Here is a 20,370-nt window from a genome sequence, read left to right as displayed (position 1 = left end):
AGAGATCCACAGAGACCCATACACATAGAGATCCACGAAGACCCATACTCATAGAGACCCACAGAGACCCATACTCATAGAGATCCACAGAGACCCATACTCATAGAGATCCACAGAGAACCATACTCATAGAGACCCACAGAGACCCATACTCATAAACAACGACAGAGACACATACTCATAGAAGCCCACAGAGACACATATTCATAGAGATCCACAGAGACCCATACACATAGAGATCCACAGAGACCAATACTCATAGAGAACCAGAGTCCCATACTCAGAGACCCACAGAGACCCATACTCATAAACACCCACAGAGACACATACTCATAGAGAACCACAGAGACCCATACTCATAGAGACCCAAAGAAATCCCCTTAATCAGAGAGACCCACAGAGATACCCATACTCATATAGACCCACAGACACCCATACTCATGAACACCGACAGAGACCCATACTCATAGAGATCCACATAGACCAATACTCATAGATATCTACAGAGACCCATACTCATAGAGACCCACAGAGGCCCATACTCATAGAGACCCACAGAGACCCATACTCATAGAGACCCAAAGAGATCCATACTCATAGAGATCCACAGAGACCCATACTTATAGAGACCCACAGAGACCCATACTCATAGAGATCCACAGAGACCCATACTCATAGAGACCCACGAAGACCCATACTCATAGAGACCCACAGAGACCCACACTCATAGAGATCCACAGAGACCCATACTTATAGAGACCCACAGAGACCCATACTCATAGAGATCCACAGAGACCCATACTCATAGAGACCCACAGAGACCCATACTCATAGAGATCCACAGAGACCCATACTCATAGAGATCCACAGAGACCCATACTCATAGAGATCCACAGAGACCCATACTCATAGAGACCCACAGAGACCCATACTCATAGAGGTCCACAGAGACCCATACTCATAAACACCGACAGAGACACATACTCATAGAAGCCCACAGAGACACATACTCATAGAGATCCACAGAGACCCATACACATAGAGATCCACGAAGACCCATACTCATAGAGATCCACAGAGACCCATACTCATAGAGACCCACAGAGACCCATACTCATAGAGATCCACAGAGACACATACTCATAGAGATCCACAGAGACCCATACTCATAGAGATCCACAGAGACCCATACTCATAGAGACCCACAGAGACCCACACTCATAGAGATCCACAGAAACCCATACTCATAGAGATCCACAGAGACCCACACTCATAGAGATCCACAGAGACCCATACACATAGAGATCCACGAAGACCCATACTCATAGAGACCCACAGAGAACCATACTCATAGAGACCCACAGAGACCCATACTCATAAACAACGACAGAGACACATACTCATAGAAGCCCACAGAGACACATATTCATAGAGATCCACAGAGACCCATACACATAGAGATCCACAGAGACCAATACTCATAGAGAACCAGAGTCCCATACTCAGAGACCCACAGAGACCCATACTCATAAACACCCACAGAGACACATACTCATAGAGAACCACAGAGACCCATACTCATAGAGACCCAAAGAAATCCCCTTAATCAGAGAGACCCACAGAGATACCCATACTCATATAGACCCACAGACACCCATACTCATAAACACCGACAGAGACCCATACTCATAGAGATCCACATAGACCAATACTCATAGATATCTACAGAGACCCATACTCATAGAGACCCACAGAGGCCCATACTCATAGAGACCCACAGAGACCCATACTCATAGAGACCCAAAGAGATCCATACTCATAGAGATCCACAGAGACCCATACTTATAGAGACCCACAGAGACCCATACTCATAGAGATCCACAGAGACCCATACTCATAGAGACCCACAGAGACCCATACTCATAGAGATCCACAGAGACCCATACTCATAGAGATCCACAGAGACCCATACTCATAGAGATCCACAGAGACCCATACTCATAGAGACCCACAGAGACCCATACTCATAGAGGCCCACAGAGACCCATACTCATAAACACCGACAGAGACACATACTCATAGAAGCCCACAGAGACACATACTCATAGAGATCCACATAGACCCATACTCATTAGAGACCCACAGAGACCCACACTCATAGAGATCCACAGAGACCCATACTTATAGAGACCCACAGAGACCCATACTCATAGAGATCCACAGAGACCCATACTCATAGAGACCCACAGAGACCCATACTCATAGAGATCCACAGAGACCCATACTCATAGAGATCCACAGAGACCCATACTCATAGAGATCCACAGAGACCCATACTCATAGAGACCCACAGAGACCCATACTCATAGAGGCCCACAGAGACCCATACTCATAAACACCGACAGAGACACATACTCATAGAAGCCCACAGAGACACATACTCATAGAGATCCACAGAGACCCATACTCATAGAGACCCACAGAGACCCATACTCATAGAGATCCACAGAGACACATACTCATAGAGATCCACAGAGACCCATACTCATAGAGATCCACATAAACCCATACTCATTAGAGACCCACAGAGACCCACACTCATAGAGATCCACAGAAACCCATACTCATAGAGATCCACAGAGACCCACACTCATAGAGATCCACAGAGACCCATACACATAGAGATCCACGAAGACCCATACTCATAGAGACCCACAGAGACCCATACACATAGAGACCCATAGAGACCCATACTCACAGAGACCCACGAAGACCCATACTCATAGAGACCCACAGAGACCCACACTCATAGAGATCCACAGAGACCCATACTTATAGAGACCCACAGAGACCCATACTCATAGAGATCCACAGAGACCCATACTCATAGAGACCCACAGAGACCCATACTCATAGAGATCCACAGAGACCCATACTCATAGAGATCCACAGAGACCCATACTCATAGAGATCCACAGAGACCCATACTCATAGAGACCCACAGAGACCCATACTCATAGAGGTCCACAGAGACCCATACTCATAAACACCGACAGAGACACATACTCATAGAAGCCCACAGAGACACATACTCATAGAGATCCACAGAGACCCATACACATAGAGATCCACGAAGACCCATACTCATAGAGATCCACAGAGACCCATACTCATAGAGACCCACAGAGACCCATACTCATAGAGATCCACAGAGACACATACTCATAGAGATCCACAGAGACCCATACTCATAGAGATCCACAGAGACCCATACTCATAGAGACCCACAGAGACCCACACTCATAGAGATCCACAGAAACCCATACTCATAGAGATCCACAGAGACCCACACTCATAGAGATCCACAGAGACCCATACACATAGAGATCCACGAAGACCCATACTCATAGAGACCCACAGAGACCCATACTCATAGAGATCCACAGAGACCCATACTCATAGAGATCCACAGAGAACCATACTCATAGAGACCCACAGAGACCCATACTCATAAACAACGACAGAGACACATACTCATAGAAGCCCACAGAGACACATATTCATAGAGATCCACAGAGACCCATACACATAGAGATCCACAGAGACCAATACTCATAGACAACCAGAGTCCCATACTCAGAGACCCACAGAGACCCATACTCATAAACACCCACAGAGACACATACTCATAGAGAACCACAGAGACCCATACTCATAGAGACCCAAAGAAATCCCCTTAATCAGAGAGACCCACAGAGATACCCATACTCATATAGACCCACAGACACCCATACTCATGAACACCGACAGAGACCCATACTCATAGAGATCCACATAGACCAATACTCATAGATATCTACAGAGACCCATACTCATAGAGACCCACAGAGGCCCATACTCATAGAGACCCACAGAGACCCATACTCATAGAGACCCAAAGAGATCCATACTCATAGAGATCCACAGAGACCCATACTTATAGAGACCCACAGAGACCCATACTCATAGAGATCCACAGAGACCCATACTCATAGAGACCCACAGAGACCCATACTCATAGAGATCCACAGAGACCCATACTCATAGAGATCCACAGAGACCCATACTCATAGAGATCCACAGAGACCCATACTCATAGAGACCCACAGAGACCCATACTCATAGAGGCCCACAGAGACCCATACTCATAAACACCGACAGAGACACATACTCATAGAAGCCCACAGAGACACATACTCATAGAGATCCACAGAGACCCATACACATAGAGATCCACGAAGACCCATACTCATAGAGATCCACAGAGACCCATACTCATAGAGACCCACAGAGACCCATACTCATAGAGATCCACAGAGACACATACTCATAGAGATCCACAGAGACCCATACTCATAGAGATCCACAGAGACCCATACTCATAGAGACCCACAGAGACCCACACTCATAGAGATCCACAGAAACCCATACTCATAGAGATCCACAGAGACCCACACTCATAGAGATCCACAGAGACCCATACACATAGAGATCCACGAAGACCCATACTCATAGAGACCCACAGAGACCCATACACATAGAGACCCATAGAGACCCATACTCACAGAGACCCACGAAGACCCATACTCATAGAGACCCACAGAGACCCATACTCATAGAGATCCACAGAGACCCATACTCATAGAGACCCACAGAGACCCATACTCATAGAGATCCACAGAGACCCATACTCATAGAGATCCACAGAGACCCATACTCATAGAGATCCACAGAGACCCATACTCATAGAGACCCACAGAGACCCATACTCATAGAGGCCCACAGAGACCCATACTCATAAACACCGACAGAGACACATACTCATAGAAGCCCACAGAGACACATACTCATAGAGATCCACAGAGACCCATACACATAGAGATCCACGAAGACCCATACTCATAGAGATCCACAGAGACCCATACTCATAGAGACCCACAGAGACCCATACTCATAGAGATCCACAGAGACACATACTCATAGAGATCCACAGAGACCCATACTCATAGAGATCCACAGAGACCCATACTCATAGAGACCCACAGAGACCCACACTCATAGAGATCCACAGAAACCCATACTCATAGAGATCCACAGAGACCCACACTCATAGAGATCCACAGAGACCCATACACATAGAGATCCACGAAGACCCATACTCATAGAGACCCACAGAGACCCATACTCATAGAGATCCACAGAGACCCATACTCATAGAGATCCACAGAGAACCATACTCATAGAGACCCACAGAGACCCATACTCATAAACACCGACAGAGACACATACTCATAGAAGCCCACAGAGACACATATTCATAGAGATCCACAGAGACCCATACACATAGAGATCCACAGAGACCAATACTCATAGAGAACCAGAGTGCCATACTCAGAGACCCACAGAGACCCATACTCATAAACACCCACAGAGACACATACTCATAGAGAACCACAGAGACCCATACTCATAGAGACCCAAAGAAATCCCCTTAATCAGAGAGACCCACAGAGATACCCATACTCATATAGACCCACAGACACCCATACTCATAAACACCGACAGAGACCCATACTCATAGAGATCCACATAGACCAATACTCATAGATATCTACAGAGACCCATACTCATAGAGACCCACAGAGGCCCATACTCATAGAGACCCACAGAGACCCATACTCATAGAGACCCAAAGAGATCCCCTTAATCAGAGAGACCTACAGAGACCCACACTCATAGAGACCCACAGAGACTCATACTCATAGACACCCACAGAGACCCACGGAGAGCCAGAGACCCACACCCATCGAGACCCATACTAAAACTAAACTATATTTACGTCTTTTTATATTCTTAGGTTTTTTCGGTAAAGTCTCGTAGGTAATTTTTTTTTAATTAATAAAAGTAAGATAAAAATCACGACGTTTCGGAGGCAACACAAGCTTCCGTCTTCAGGTGGAACCGTCACAGCACGATCGCTGTATCAAGTGAGAGAAATTCCAAGAGACCCGTCCCTGCACATACACTGGTTGAGGGTGGGAGGAGCCAAGGCAGGCACCTGGATCGGAGTTTTGTATTATTATTATTGTGACGTTGGTGCGGCTGAAGCCGCTGATAGGAATGAGCCTTTGTTGTGTAGACTGGTGGAACTGGGAGGTTCCAAGAGTTGTTATGGTGCGGCTGCTGTAAAGGTGCGGCTGCTGTAAATGGGACTGAGCCTTTGTTACGTAGATGAAACAGTCCTTTGCTATGTTGATGAATTTCTCTTACTTGATACAGCAATCGTGCTGTGACGGTTCCACTTGAAGACGGAGGCTTGTGTTGCCTCCGAAACGTCGTGATTTTTATTAAATTTTTATTTTACTTTTTATTAATTAATTTTTTTTTACCTACGTGACTTTACCGAAAAAAACTAAGAATATGAATCCTTGCAGTCACGAAAGCTTCAAATCTAGAATTATATTTATGTCAACAGGTATAAGGCTCCGCTAAGCTGCTGCATAGCTCTCTGTTCAGACAAGGGACCTGGCCATTACAAACGAAAGCAGCTCCACCATCATTATCATCACCGTGAGGAAATTGATATCAGCAGCCAAATGCTCTAGACGCGTAGAGACGTTGAATGTAAATGTGGAGACAAAATCAACGAGTGAATCAACGAGACCTGTTCTTCACCTGAGGACGGCTGTTTGCGTTGTGGCCGAAACGTCGTGAGAATTGTATTTTATCATGTTTTATTTTTATTATTTTGTTACATCCCTTCTACGTGACTTTACCGAAAGAACCAAGAAGATGAATCCCTGCAGTCACGAAAGCTTTAAATCGAAAATCAACACAGTGACCACCACGGAGAGAGAGACTCCAAATATACAGCAGCAGGAGGCATTGTTAGGGTGCCCGATCGAACCCACGACCTCCTCCATACCAAGTGAGGGATTTAACATCTCGGGAGATCTGGGATTGAACCGACATCGTCCCGCATACCGGGCGAGGTCGATAACATCTCCCTAGCCACCACCGTGCCCTTACAGGCATCGTCGGGGTCTGGGATCGAACTTGCCAACCCTTCTGCGTCACGGGCGAGGTAGTCAACATCTCCCAAAGTCTGGGATCGAACCCACGACCTCCCGCATACAGGACGAGGTAGTCAACATCTCCCAAAGTCTGGGATCGAACCCACGACCTCCCGCATACAGGACGAGGTAGTCAACATCTCCCAAAGTCTGGGATCGAACCCACGACCTCCCGCATACAGGACGAGGTAGTCAACATCTTCCAGTTCCGGATAAAACCCGCGACCTGCTGCGTACCAGGCGATTGAGTCAACATGTTCTAGACACAGTGATCGAACCCTCAACTTCCTGCGTACCGGGAGAGGTAGTCAACATCTCCCAGAGTCCAGGACGAACTTACGACTTTCTGTGTACCGGGAGACGTAGTCAACAACTTCCAGAGTCCAAGATCGAACCCACGACCTCCCGCATACCGGGCGACGTAGTCAACATGTCCCAGCGTCTGGGATCGACCCCACGACCTCGCACGTACCGAGTGAGGTAGTCAACATCTTCCAGAGTGCAGGATCGAACCCACGACCTCCCGCGTACAGGACGAGGTAGTCAACATCTTCCAGAGTCTGGGATCGAACCTGTGACCTGCCGCGTACCGGCCGATTGAGTCAACATGTTCCAGCGTCAGTGATCGAACTCTCGACTTCCCGCGTACCGGGAGAGGTAGTCAACATCTCCCAGAGTCCAGGACGAACCTACGACTTTCTGTGTACCGGGAGAGGTAGTCAACAACTTCCAGAGTCCAGGATGAACCCACGACCTCCCGCCTACCGGGAGAGGTAGTCAACATGTCCCAGCATCTGGGATCGACCCCACGACCTCGCACATACCGAGTGAGGTAGTCAACATCTTTCAGAGCGCAGGATCGAACCCACGACCTCCTGCGTACAGGACGAGGTAGTCAACATGTTCTAGCGTCAGTGATCGAACCTACGACTTCCTGTGTACCGGGAGAGGTAGTCAACAACTTCCAGATTCCAAGATCGAACCCACGACCTCACGCATACCGGGCGACGTAGTCAACATTTCCCAGCGTCTGGGATCGACCCCACGACCTCGCACGTACCAGGCGAGGTAGTCAACATCTTTCAGAGTGCAGGATCGAACCCACGACGTCCCGCCTACCGGGATAGGTAGTCAACACCTTCCAGAGTCTGGATCGACCCCGCGACCTCGCACGTACAGGACGATGTAGTCAACATCTTCCAGTCCCGGATAAAACCCGCGACCTGCCGCATACCGGGCGATTGAGTCAACATGTTCTAGCGTCAGTGATCGAACCCACGACTTTCTGCGTACCAGGAGAGGTAGTCAACATCTTACAGAGTCTGGGATCGAACCTGTGACCTCGCACGTACCGGGAGAGGTAGTCAACATCTCCCAGAGTCCAGGACAAACCCACGACCTCCCGCGTACTGGAAGAGGTAGTCAACATCTCCCAGAGTCCGAGATCGAACCCACGCCCTCCCGCCTACCGGGAGAGGTAGTCAACATCTTCCAGCATCTGGGATCGACCCCACGACCTCCCGCCTACCGGGCGACGTAGTCAACGTGTCCCAGCATCTGGGATCGACCCCACGACCTCGCACGTACCGGGCAAGGTAGTCAACATCCCTCACTCACCGGGGGCAGAGGCCGCGGTGGCCTGGCTAGGAGGCCACCCACACAGACGGCGTAGGGAGGGAGAGGCCGGGCAGACTCGAGGGCGAAGTCGACGTTGAAGAACCACATCTCAGGCTGGGTGGACAGCTCCCACAGGGTCGGAGCAAGGCCACCCGCTCCTCCCAGATGTCTGGGAAACAACCACACAGAGATACACGCCATGTGTGTGAGGCTGTGTGTGAGGCTGTGTGAGTATGTCTGAGTGAGTCTGCGTGAGTGAGTGAGTCTGTGTGAGTGAGTCTGTGTGAGTGAGTCTGTGTGAGTATGTATGAGTGAGTCTGAGTGAGTGAGTGAGTCTGAGTGAGTGAGTGAGTCTGAGTGAGTGAGTGAGTCTGAGTGAGTGAGTGAGTCTGAGTGAGTGAGTCTGTGTGAGTGTGTCTGAGTGAGTGAGTGAGTCTGAGTGAGTGCGTCTGAGTGAGTGAGTCTGTGTGTCTCTCTGTGAGTAATAAGAGCCACATCTCAGGCTGGGTGAGTCTGTGAGTGAGTCTGTGTGAGTGTGTCGAGTGAGTGAGTGAGTCTGAGTGAGTGAGTCTGAGTGAGTGAGTCTGAGTGAGTCTGTGTGAGTGAGTCTGAGTGAATCTGTGTGAGTGAGTCTGAGTGAGTGAGTATGAGTGTGTCTGTGTGAGTGAGTGAGTCTGAGTGAGCCTGAGTGAGTTTGAGTGAATCTGAGTGAGTGAGTCTGAGTGTCTCTCTGTGAGTAATAAGAGCCACATCTCAGGCTGGGTGGACAGCTCCCACAGGGTCGGGGCATGGCCACCCACGCTACCCAGGTATGGTGATGAGTCCATGACTCTCTGTGTGGTGATGACTCTATGGGTCTCTGTGTGGTAATTAGTCTATGGGTCTCTGTGTGGTGATGAGTCCATGACTCTCTGTGCGGTGATGACTCTATGGGTCTCCGTGTGGTGATGAGTCTTGCCTTTCTGCGTGGTGATAATTATATGACTCTCTGTGTGATAATGACTCTATGGGTCTCTGTGTGGTGGTGATGAATCTATGGGTCTCTGTGTGGTGATGAGTCTATGGGTCTCTGTGTGGTGGTGATGAGTCCATGACTCTTTGTTTGGTGATGACTCTATGGGTCTCTGTGTGGTGATTAGTCTATGTGTCTCTGTGTGATAATGACTCTATGGGTCTCCGTGTGATGATGAGTCTTGCCTCTCTGTGTTGGTGATGAGTTTATTGGTCTCTGTGTGGTGGTAATGACTCTATGGGTCTCTGTGTGGTGGTGATGAGTCGATGGGTCTCTGTGGGGTGATGAGTCTATGGGTCTCTGTGTGGTGATGAGTCTATGGGTCTCTGTGTGCTCAGACTATTCATCATCTGCACACTTACTTCCGTATGACCGCGTCGAACTGCTCCATCTGGTAGCCTCCACCGCAGCCGCCCTCACCACCACCCTCACCGCCACCCTCACCGCCACCCTCACCGCCACCCTCACCGCCACCCTCACCGCCACCCTCACCGCCACCCTCGCCACCGCCACTGCCCATGGCGTCGTCTCTCAGTCCGTCGACGAACCCGCCAGCCCCTCCTCCACCGCCATCTCCTCCCCCTCCTTCCCCAGGGTCATCGCCCGGAGCGTCGGGCAAGCCGGGCGGCTGGCCCCGCCGCGGGAACCCGTCCGGCTGCACGGCCACGGAGCGAGCGCCGAGGGCTCGCGCCAACACGAACGAGCACGGGTTGAAGGCGTCAAGAACGGCCACGTGGGGGCGCACGCGAGCCATGGCCGCCATGGCCCCCGCGTCAGAGAGGATGACGTCACACTGGCGCGCCATGTGACCGTAGAAGGCGCGGAAACCGGCCACGTGGTTCCTGCGACGGTGCGACGGACAGAGGGGGAGGGGTGGTGGTGGGGTTAATGTCGACTGTGTGTGTATGTGTGTGTGTCTGTATGTTTGTGTAAGTCTGTGTGTGTGCCTCTGTGTGTGTGTGTGTCTGTGGGTGTCTGTGCGTGTGACTGTGTGTGGATGTGTGTGTCTGTATGTATAACATCGCCACGGGGGAGACAAAGGCGGTCGGGCGTGGTGCTGGCCACCCACCCCCTCGTGTACCTTTCCGGCCTTCATAGGTGCTCGCTAACAGCACTTGCCCCTACAGTCTGTTAAGGCTACACGGGGATCGTTGTATGTATAAGTCTGTGTATGTCTGTGTGTGTGTCTCTGTGTGTGTGTCTGTGGGTGTCTGTGTGTGTGTGTATATGTGTGTGTCTGTATGTATGTATGTGTAAGTCTATGTGTGTCTGTGTGTATGTCTCTGTGTGTGCGTGTGTGTCTGTGGGTGTCTGTGTGTGTGTCTGTGTGTATGTGTGTGTTTGTATGTGTATGTGTGTATCTGTATGTATGTGTAGGTCTGTGTTTGTGTCATTGTGCGTGTGTTTCTGTGGGTGTCTGTGTGTGTCTGTGTGTGTGTGTATGTGTGTGTCTGTATGTATCTTCGCCGGTTGGAAACATTTAGGCTGGCCTGCCTACGATCCATCCTGGGTTTAACCAGGCTGGATTGTGTGAGGAGCTCACAAATCCTTGAAAGAGCTGGGCAAAGTCCCATCGGTGAGCTCCTCCGGCAGGCAAGGCTGCGTTGGCTGGGTCATGTAGCCCGCATGCCTAAACAGCTTTTGTTCGGGCGGATCGAGGGGGCTAAACGGACGCGGCACAGGCTAGAGAAGAGATGGAGTGATGTGGTACAGGAGGACGTGGAGCTGAGTGGACTTGCCAATGACTGGTACCAGCGATGTCAAGATCGGCTTCTGTGGAGGAGGCTAGTGAAGGACGCTACTGGGTAGTTGGAGGCAGTCGCCCTCCAACAACAACGGAGGGCACAGCAAGTTGGTACAGTAGGGGGCACAGGTGGTGCATCAGTCAGTCATCTCGGTCATCTCGGTCAGTCGACCCGTGGCACCTGGGTCTGCCCCGTGACCTCCTGCCAGCGGGCGTTCAACACTTCACGTGGCCTCAAGGTGAACATAGCCTGGCTCAAGCGCCGTGGTGACGTCACCGCCATTTAGTGGCGAATGGCGTTTGTTGTTGTGTGTGTCTGTGTGACTCTATGTGGGTCTGTGGGTCTCCGTGTGAGTCTGACCCACTCAATCACCCACCAACACGCCCTCCCACTCACCTACCCACTCACCATTTCGTCCACTCACTGACTCAACCACCCACCCACTCACTCATCCACCCATATAACCATCCACTCACCCACTCAGACACTCACCCATTCACTCACCCACTCACTCACCCACTCACCCACCCACTTAATGACCCACGCACGCACCCACTCACCCAGCCACCCAACCAACCACCCACACAATTACCCACCCACCCACTCACCCATACATTCACCCACTCACCTATCAATTTACATACTCACCCATCTATTCAACCACCCACCCACTTACCCACCCACCTGCTCACTCATTCACCCATCTACCCACACTCACTCACCCACCCACTCACTCACCGAGCAAGCCCACTCACCGTCCCTTAAAAAATTCCTTCATGCTGGTGTGGAACCAGGCGTGGTACTCGTCCGAGTAGTCCTCTCCCATGGACCACGGGAGTACTCGATAGGTGCGGTTCCCAGCGAGCTGGTCAAGACCTGATCGGTGAAGTATGAAATGATTATGGTACAGGTCAAATTATTGTAAAGGTACGTGAACAGGAGCTGATGCATTTTTAAATAGTCATCGAGATTGACCGATTCATATATTGATGACTACTGCTTGTGCTTGTGCCAAAGAAGTTCATACTTACTACACTACACTACTATACACTACACTATACACTACACTATACACTACACTATACACTACACTATACACTACACTACACATTATACACTATACTACACACTATACTACTATACATTACACTATACACTACACTACACACTACACTACTATACACTACACTACTATACACGACACTACTATACACGACACTACTATACACTACACCACTATACACGACACTACTATATACTACACTATACACGACACTACTAAACACTACACTACTATACACTACACTACTATACACTACACTATTATACACTACACTACTATACACTACACTACTATATAATACACTATACACAACTATACACAACTATACACTAGACTACTACACACTACACTACTATACACTAGACTACTACACACTACACTACTGTACACTAGACTACTATACACTACACTACTATACACTACTATACACTACACCACTATATAATACACTATACACAACTATACACTACACTAAACACTAGACTACTACACACTACACTACTATACACTAGACTACTACACACTACACTACTATACACGAGACTACTATACACTACTTTACACAAACACGCTACACTACACTACCATAGAGTACACTATATACAACACAATATACTACACTTTACACTACACTATACAATACACTACTATATAATACACTATACACTACATTACTATCCATTACATTCTCCATTACACTATTATACACAAACACTCTACACTACACTATACACAATTATACACTACACTCTACACTACACTAACAAACACTATACGAAACAAGACACTATATGCGACACTATACACTCCAATTTACACCAAACTATGCACTACACTACAATACAGCACCCGACTATACACTACATTATATACTACACTATATACTACACTATATACTACATTTTACACTACACTATACAATACACTAACATACACTACACGAAACAATATACTATATACTACACTATACACTCCAATATACACCACATTATGCACTACACTACTATACACTACATTACTATACACTACATTATACACTACACTACTATACACTACACTACTATACACTACACCACTATATAATACACTATACACAACTATACACTACACTATACACTAGACTACTACACACTACACTATTATACACTAGACTACTACACTATACACTACACCACTATACACGACACTTTACACGACACTACTATTAACTACAATGTACACTACTGTACAATACACTATACATGATACGATCAATTACACCACTATATTACATTGAAAACTTATCTTTTACGTACGGTGCGAAATTAGTTCAAACACATACCTATATAGATAACGTGGGTAATTTATATTACAAATATCGTCATGTTTGGAAGTGTTATTTTAATCAGGTTAATTTTGACTGAATGTAATCACGTTTCAATTTAAATCAAGTTTGTAAAATAGATGTTATCGCTTGTTAAATCGGATGTGTAATTTCAGTTGTGGTGATGAGTCTATGGGTCTCTGTGTGGTGGGGAGTCTATGGGTCTCTGTGTGGTGGTGCGTCTATGGGTCTCTATTTTATGAGTCTGTGGGTTTTTTAATTTTGTTTTATATTTTTATTATTTTATTGTTTCCCTTCTACGTTACTTTACCGAAAGAACCAAGAATATGAGTTTGTGGGTCTCTGTGTGGTGGTGAGTCTATGGGACTCTATTTGGTGAGTCTGTGGGTCTCTGTGTGATGGGGAGTCTATGGATCTCTATGTGGTGATGACTCTATGGGTCTCTGTGTCCTGATGAGTCAATATAACACTGTGTGGTGATGAGTCTATGGGTCTCTGTGTGGTGTTGCGTCTATGGGTTTCTGTGAGATGAGTGTATGGGTATCTGTGTGCTAATGAGTCTATGGGTCTCTGTGTGGTGATGAGTCTATGGGTCTCTGTGTGATGAGTCTATGGGTCTCTGTGTGGTGACGAGTCTCTGTAGTGGTGATGAGTATATGGGTCTCTGTGTGATGAGTCTATGGGTCTCTTTGTGGTGACGGGTCTCTGTGCGGTGGTGATGAGTCTATGGGTCTCTGTGTGGTGATGAGTCTATGGGTCTCTGTGTGTTAACGAGTCTCTGTAGTGGTGATGAGTCTATGGGCATCTGTGTGATGCGTCTATGGGTCTCTGTGTGGTGGTGATGAGTCTCTGTGTGTAGTCATCTACCTAGGACACTGGGGGTTCCAGTCTGTACGAACATCGTCACGGTGTGCCCTCTGGACGCCAGCGACCTGGAGATTTGATCCATTATCAAATAGTGACTCCCACCTGGAGGATGGAGGGAGGGGGACACGGGGAGGAGGAGGGGGGAGGAGGGAGAAACGTTTTATAAAACTCGTGAAAACGGTCTAAATCTTTCTATTATTTCTTCTTATTTCCTTTTTGTCCTCACGATCTGTGCAGGTGAGGGGCTTCCCTCTCTGTGTTTTGTGTTACTTTTTGGTGCACGTTTTTTTTGCGTGTTTTTTTGTCTTCATTTAGCTGTGGCCTAGCCCGACCAGTCCGACCAAGCCCCATCCCATCTCTGCTGCTCCACACCACCTGGTTCTCCTGTGCTCCTGTGCTGTGTCACTACTCCGTCTGTCTTTGTGGTGTGAATATTCACTTTTTTTATCGAACACATTTTATTTTGTCTTTTTTTTTTAATCTCACAACACAGCAAAAATCTCTCAACCTCCCTCCTCCACTTTTAATTCTAGATTTGAAGCTTTCGTGACTTGCAAGGATTCATACTCTTAGGCTTTTTCGGTAAAGTCACGTAGGTAGAAAAATACAAATAAAATTAATAGAAGAAATTATAGAAACAAAATAATAAATCACGATGTTTCGGAGGCAACACAAGTCCCCGTCATCAGGTGGGACCGTCACAGCTAAAATTACTGCATCACTCTATGGGAACCTCATTTGCAAGTAAAAACATGATAATTGTTTTTTTTTACCCTTCTATCTGGCAACAAAACTGACACCTTTTTACAAGGAGTCATGTTTGCATAGACCGCAATACCTGCAGTCATAATACAAACAAAAGACATAACTCTGATAATACCCATGTGAGACTAGGCTCGAAGGAAAGCTGTCTCGGATGTGGACCAATCAACTTCAAGGACAGTGCACATTATCAGAGTTATGTTTTTTGTTTGTATTATAACTGCAGGTATTGCGGTCTATGCAAACATTGTAAAAATGTGTCAGTTTTGTTGCCAGATAGAAGGGTAAAAAAAAACAATTACTGCATCACTGTTAAGGGGAAATTAAGTGCGGCTGAGGGTAGAGAGAGTAGGTAAGGATAGCCATCCTGCGCACATACATTGCACCATGGCCTCCTATGCCCAAGTAGCCACTGATAGGTCGTGATGGGGCTGCGTGACCCGCTCAGGCCTCTGCCTCAAGCGCTGACATCGCCAGCAGCAGCAACTGGCCCAGGCTCGCCACGAGCAGCAGCAGCAGCAGCGGCGGCGGCTTAATGCTCTTAAGACAGTGGAGATGGTTGTGGACTTCAGGAAGAATACAGCCCCACTCACCCCCATCACCCTGTGCGACTACCCAGTCAACACTGTGGAGTCCTTCCGCTTTCCTGGGCACTATCCTCTCCCAGGACCTCAAGTGGGAACTGAACATCAGCTCCCTCATGAAGAGAGCACAACAGAGGATGTACTTCCTACGGCAGCTGAAGAAATTCGACCTGCCAAAGACAACGATGGTGCACTTCTACACAGCCATCATTGAGTCCATCCTCACCTTCTCCATCACCATCTGGTACGAGAGAGACACGGGGAGGTGGGGAGACACGGGGAGGGAGACACGGGGAGGGAAGGGAGACACGGGGAGGAGGGAGACACGGGGAGGAGGGAGACACGGGGAGGAGGGAGACACGGGGAGGGAGACACGGGGAGGGGAGGGGGAGACACGGGGAGGAGGGAGACACGGGGAGGGGAGGGGGAGACACGGGGAGGAGGGAGACACGGGGAGGGGAGGGGGAAACACGGGGAGGGGAGGGGGAGACACGGGGAGGGGAGGGGGAGACACGGGGAGGGGAGGGGGAGACACGGGGAGGGGAGGGGGAGACACGGGGAGGGGAGGGGGAGACATGGGGAGGGGAGACACGGGGAGGGGAGACACGGGGAGACACGGGGAGGGGAGGGGGAGACACGGGGAGGGGAGACACGGGGAGACACGGGGAGGGGAGGGGGAGACACGGGGAGGGGAGGGGGAGACACGGGGAGGGGAGGGGGAGACACGGGGAGGGGAGGGGGAGACACGGGGAGGGGAGGGGGAGACACGGGGAGGGGAGGAGGAGACACGGGGAGGGGAGGGGGAGACACGGGGAGGGGAGGGGGAGACACGGGGAGGGGAGGGGGAGACACGGGGAGGGGAGGGGGAGACACGGGGAGGGGAGGGGGAGACACGGGGAGGGGAGGGGGAGACACGGGGAGGGGAGGGGGAGACACGGGGAGGGGAGGGGGAGACACGGGGAGGGGAGGGGGAGACACGGGGAGGGGAGGGGGAGACACGGGGAGGGGAGGGGGAGACATGGGGAGGGGAGACACGGGGAGGGGAGACACGGGGAGACACGGGGAGGGGAGGGGGAGACACGGGGAGGGGAGACACGGGGAGACACGGGGAGGGGAGGGGGAGACACGGGGAGGGGAGGGGGAGACACGGGGAGGGGAGGGGGAGACACGGGGAGGGGAGGGGGAGACACGGGGAGGGGAGGGGGAGACACGGGGAGGGGAGGGGGAGACACGGGGAGGGGAGGGGGAGACACGGGGAGGGGAGGGGGAGACACGGGGAGGGGAGGGGGAGACACGGGGAGGGGAGGGGGAGACACGGGGAGGGGAGGGGGAGACACGGGGAGGGGGAGACACGGGGAGGGGGAGACACGGGGAGGGGGAGACACGGGGAGGGGGAGACACGGGGAGGGGGAGACACGGGGAGGGGGAGACACGGGGAGGGGGAGACACGGGGAGGGGGAGACACGGGGAGGGGGAGACACGGGGAGGGGGAGACACGGGGAGGAGGGGGAGGGAGACACGGGGAGGAGGGGGAGGGAGACACGGGGAGGGAGACACGGGGAGGAGGGGGAGGGAGACACGGGGAGGGAGACACGGGGAGGAGGGGAGGGAGACACGGGGAGGGAGACACGGGGAGGAGGGGGAGGGAGACACGGGGAGGAGGGGGAGGGAGACACGGGGAGGGGGAGGAGGGAGACGAACAATAATCAAGACGGTGGTGATGATGATGATGACTGATGAGAGATTTTGTGATAGATCGTCATAAAGATGCTGATGATGATGATGCTGCTGATGATGATAATGCTGCTACTGATGATGATGCTGCTGCTACTGATGATGATGATGCTGCTGCTGATGATGATGCTGCTGCGAGTGATGCTGCTGATGATGATGCTGCTAGTGATGCTGCTGATGATTCTGCTGCTGCTGATGATAATGATGCTGCTGCTACTGATGATGATGATGCTGCTGCTACTGATTATGATGCTGCTGCTACTGATGATGCTGCTGCTGATGCTGCTGATGATGATAATGATGCTGCTGCTGCTGATAATGCTGCTGCTACTGATGATGATGCTGCTGATGATGATGATGCTGCTGCTAGTGATGCTGCTGATGATGATTCTACTGCTGCTGATGATGATGCTGCTGCTGCTGCTGCCCATGACATTGACTGACTATGATGATGATGCTGCTGCTAGTGATGCTGCTGATTATTCTACTGCTGCTGATGATGATGCTGCTGCTGCTGATGATGCTGATGATTCTACTGCTGCTGATGATGATGCTGCTGCTGCTGATGCTGCTGCCCATGACAATGACTGACTATGATGATGATGATGATGGATATTTCATGAAGGCTAAATTTGAGGAATGCATTATCTCAAGGCTAATAAAATCATACGAAACAAAATAAAAAGACGCGGGATCTGAGTTTCCAGACAAGGACGTTCCGTCTGGGTCAGGTCGGCCTCTCTCCTCGCATTCCTTCACGCTCACCCTGAACCTCGTCCTTGCACTCACAGAGACGCTCATCTCGGCCGGTGACATTCCACATTACCGGTCAGAGGACGGGAGGGTTCCGGAGAGACAGAGAGACTTAGAGAGAGACAGAGAGACAGAGAGACTTAGCCTGTGCCGATCCTGTTTAGCCCAATCGATCTGGCCGAACAACAGTTGTTTAGGCATGCGGTGGCTGGGCATGCGGGCTATGTGTTACCCAGCCAACGCAGCCTTGCCTGCCGGAGGAGCTCACCGATGGGACTTTGTCCAGATCTTTCAAGGATTTGTGAGCTCCTCACACAATGCAGCCTGGTTAGACCCAGGATAGATCGTAGGCAGGCCAGCCTGAATGTTTCTAACCGGCAAAAATGCTCCATTAGGAGGGGTCCACGTTTCGCAAGCGTAGAGAAGGGAGGAAATGACCGTGGCCAAGAAGACCCGAAGCTTCGCGTGGAGCGACAGACCAGGTAGCTTCCACACAGCGTTGCGCAGCCGATGAAAAGATAATGGCAATATACTGATTCAAGAGTGAGACATCTGCTGTCTATATACAGACATACACAAAGAAAAACACAAATACACAGAGACACACACAGACACGTGTTCCCTGAATCACTCCGGCGGCATTTATCAACGACGCATCCACATTATTCCTTGCCTCTTCAAGGTCACAAAGACAAAAATCCCCCGTGTGGCCTCTAACAGGGCTGTAGGAGCAAGTTCTGTCGTTACTAGCGAGTAGCAGCAACAGCAGCAGCGCCTATGAAGGCCGGCAACTGTGGCACACACAGACAGAGACACACAGTCAGAGAGACAGACAGAGACACAGACAGAGACACACAGACAGAGAGACAGACAGAGACACACACAGACAGACACAAACAGACACACACACAAACACTCAGACACAGCCACTCACAGACAGACACTCACAGACAGACACACACAGACAGAGACATACAGACAGATACGCAAAGACAAAGACACCTATGTCTCGCCACTAATAGACACCCGCTCACCCACCCACTCAAACCCACTCACACACTCACTCACCCACTCACTCACCCACTAACTCATCCACTCACCCACCCACTCACCCACCCACTCACTCACCCACTAACTCACCCACTCACTCACCCACTAACTCATCCACTCACCCACCCACCCACTCACCCACCCACCCACTCACCCACTCACTCATCCACCCACTCACCCACCCACCCACTCACCCACCCATACAAAGACAAAGACCCCCCCTTATAGCCTTACCCGACTTTTGGGGAAAGTTCTGTTAGCGAGCACCTATGACGGTCAGAACCGCACACAAGGGGGTGGGTGACCAGCACCACGCCCGACCGCCTTTGTCTCCCCAGTGGCGAAGTTTTACGCACCACACAAGGTAGTAATTTGAGGCTGAGTCAACCTAAAAAAGGCCCAGGACCGGTTCAGATAATCGTCACTGGTATTGGCCGTGATCGGGAATTGAACTCAGGTAACCAGGTTCATAGTGCAGTGTGGTGACAACCGCTACACTACGGCTCCCACTACCTAATCATAAACTCACCCACTCATCCACCCACTCTTCCCACTTACCCACTCACTCACCCACTCACTCACCCACCCACTCACCTATCCACTTACTCATCCACCCACTCACCCACTCATTCACCCACTCACCCACCCACTCACCCACCCACTCACCCACTAACTCACCCACTAACTCACCCACCCACTTACTCATCCACCCACTCACCCACTCATTCACCCACTCACCCACCCACT

General features: G+C 50.2%; 1 protein-coding gene across 1 annotated transcript in view; it reads right to left on the bottom strand.

Annotated features, from left to right (window-relative positions):
* The window catches only part of LOC144953370 (UDP-glucuronosyltransferase 3A1-like), a 56,311-nt gene that overhangs the window by 33,445 nt on the left and 2,496 nt on the right, over window positions 1–20,370 (bottom strand). Inside the window, exons 2-5 of the mRNA XM_078883932.1 lie at window positions 14,741–14,842; window positions 12,242–12,362; window positions 10,104–10,583; window positions 8,730–8,898 (exon numbers count right to left, since the gene is read on the bottom strand). Coding sequence (XP_078740058.1) covers window positions 8,730–8,898; window positions 10,104–10,583; window positions 12,242–12,362; window positions 14,741–14,842 — 872 coding nt within the window. The remainder of the gene's footprint in view (window positions 1–8,729; window positions 8,899–10,103; window positions 10,584–12,241; window positions 12,363–14,740; window positions 14,843–20,370) is intronic.

This window comes from Lampetra fluviatilis, chromosome 75 (assembly GCF_964198595.1).
Source record: "Lampetra fluviatilis chromosome 75, kcLamFluv1.1, whole genome shotgun sequence".
Taxonomy (NCBI): domain Eukaryota; kingdom Metazoa; phylum Chordata; class Hyperoartia; order Petromyzontiformes; family Petromyzontidae; genus Lampetra; species Lampetra fluviatilis.
The sequence above is the reverse complement of the archived record's forward strand: the minus strand, read 5'-3'. Positions and strand labels throughout refer to the sequence as shown.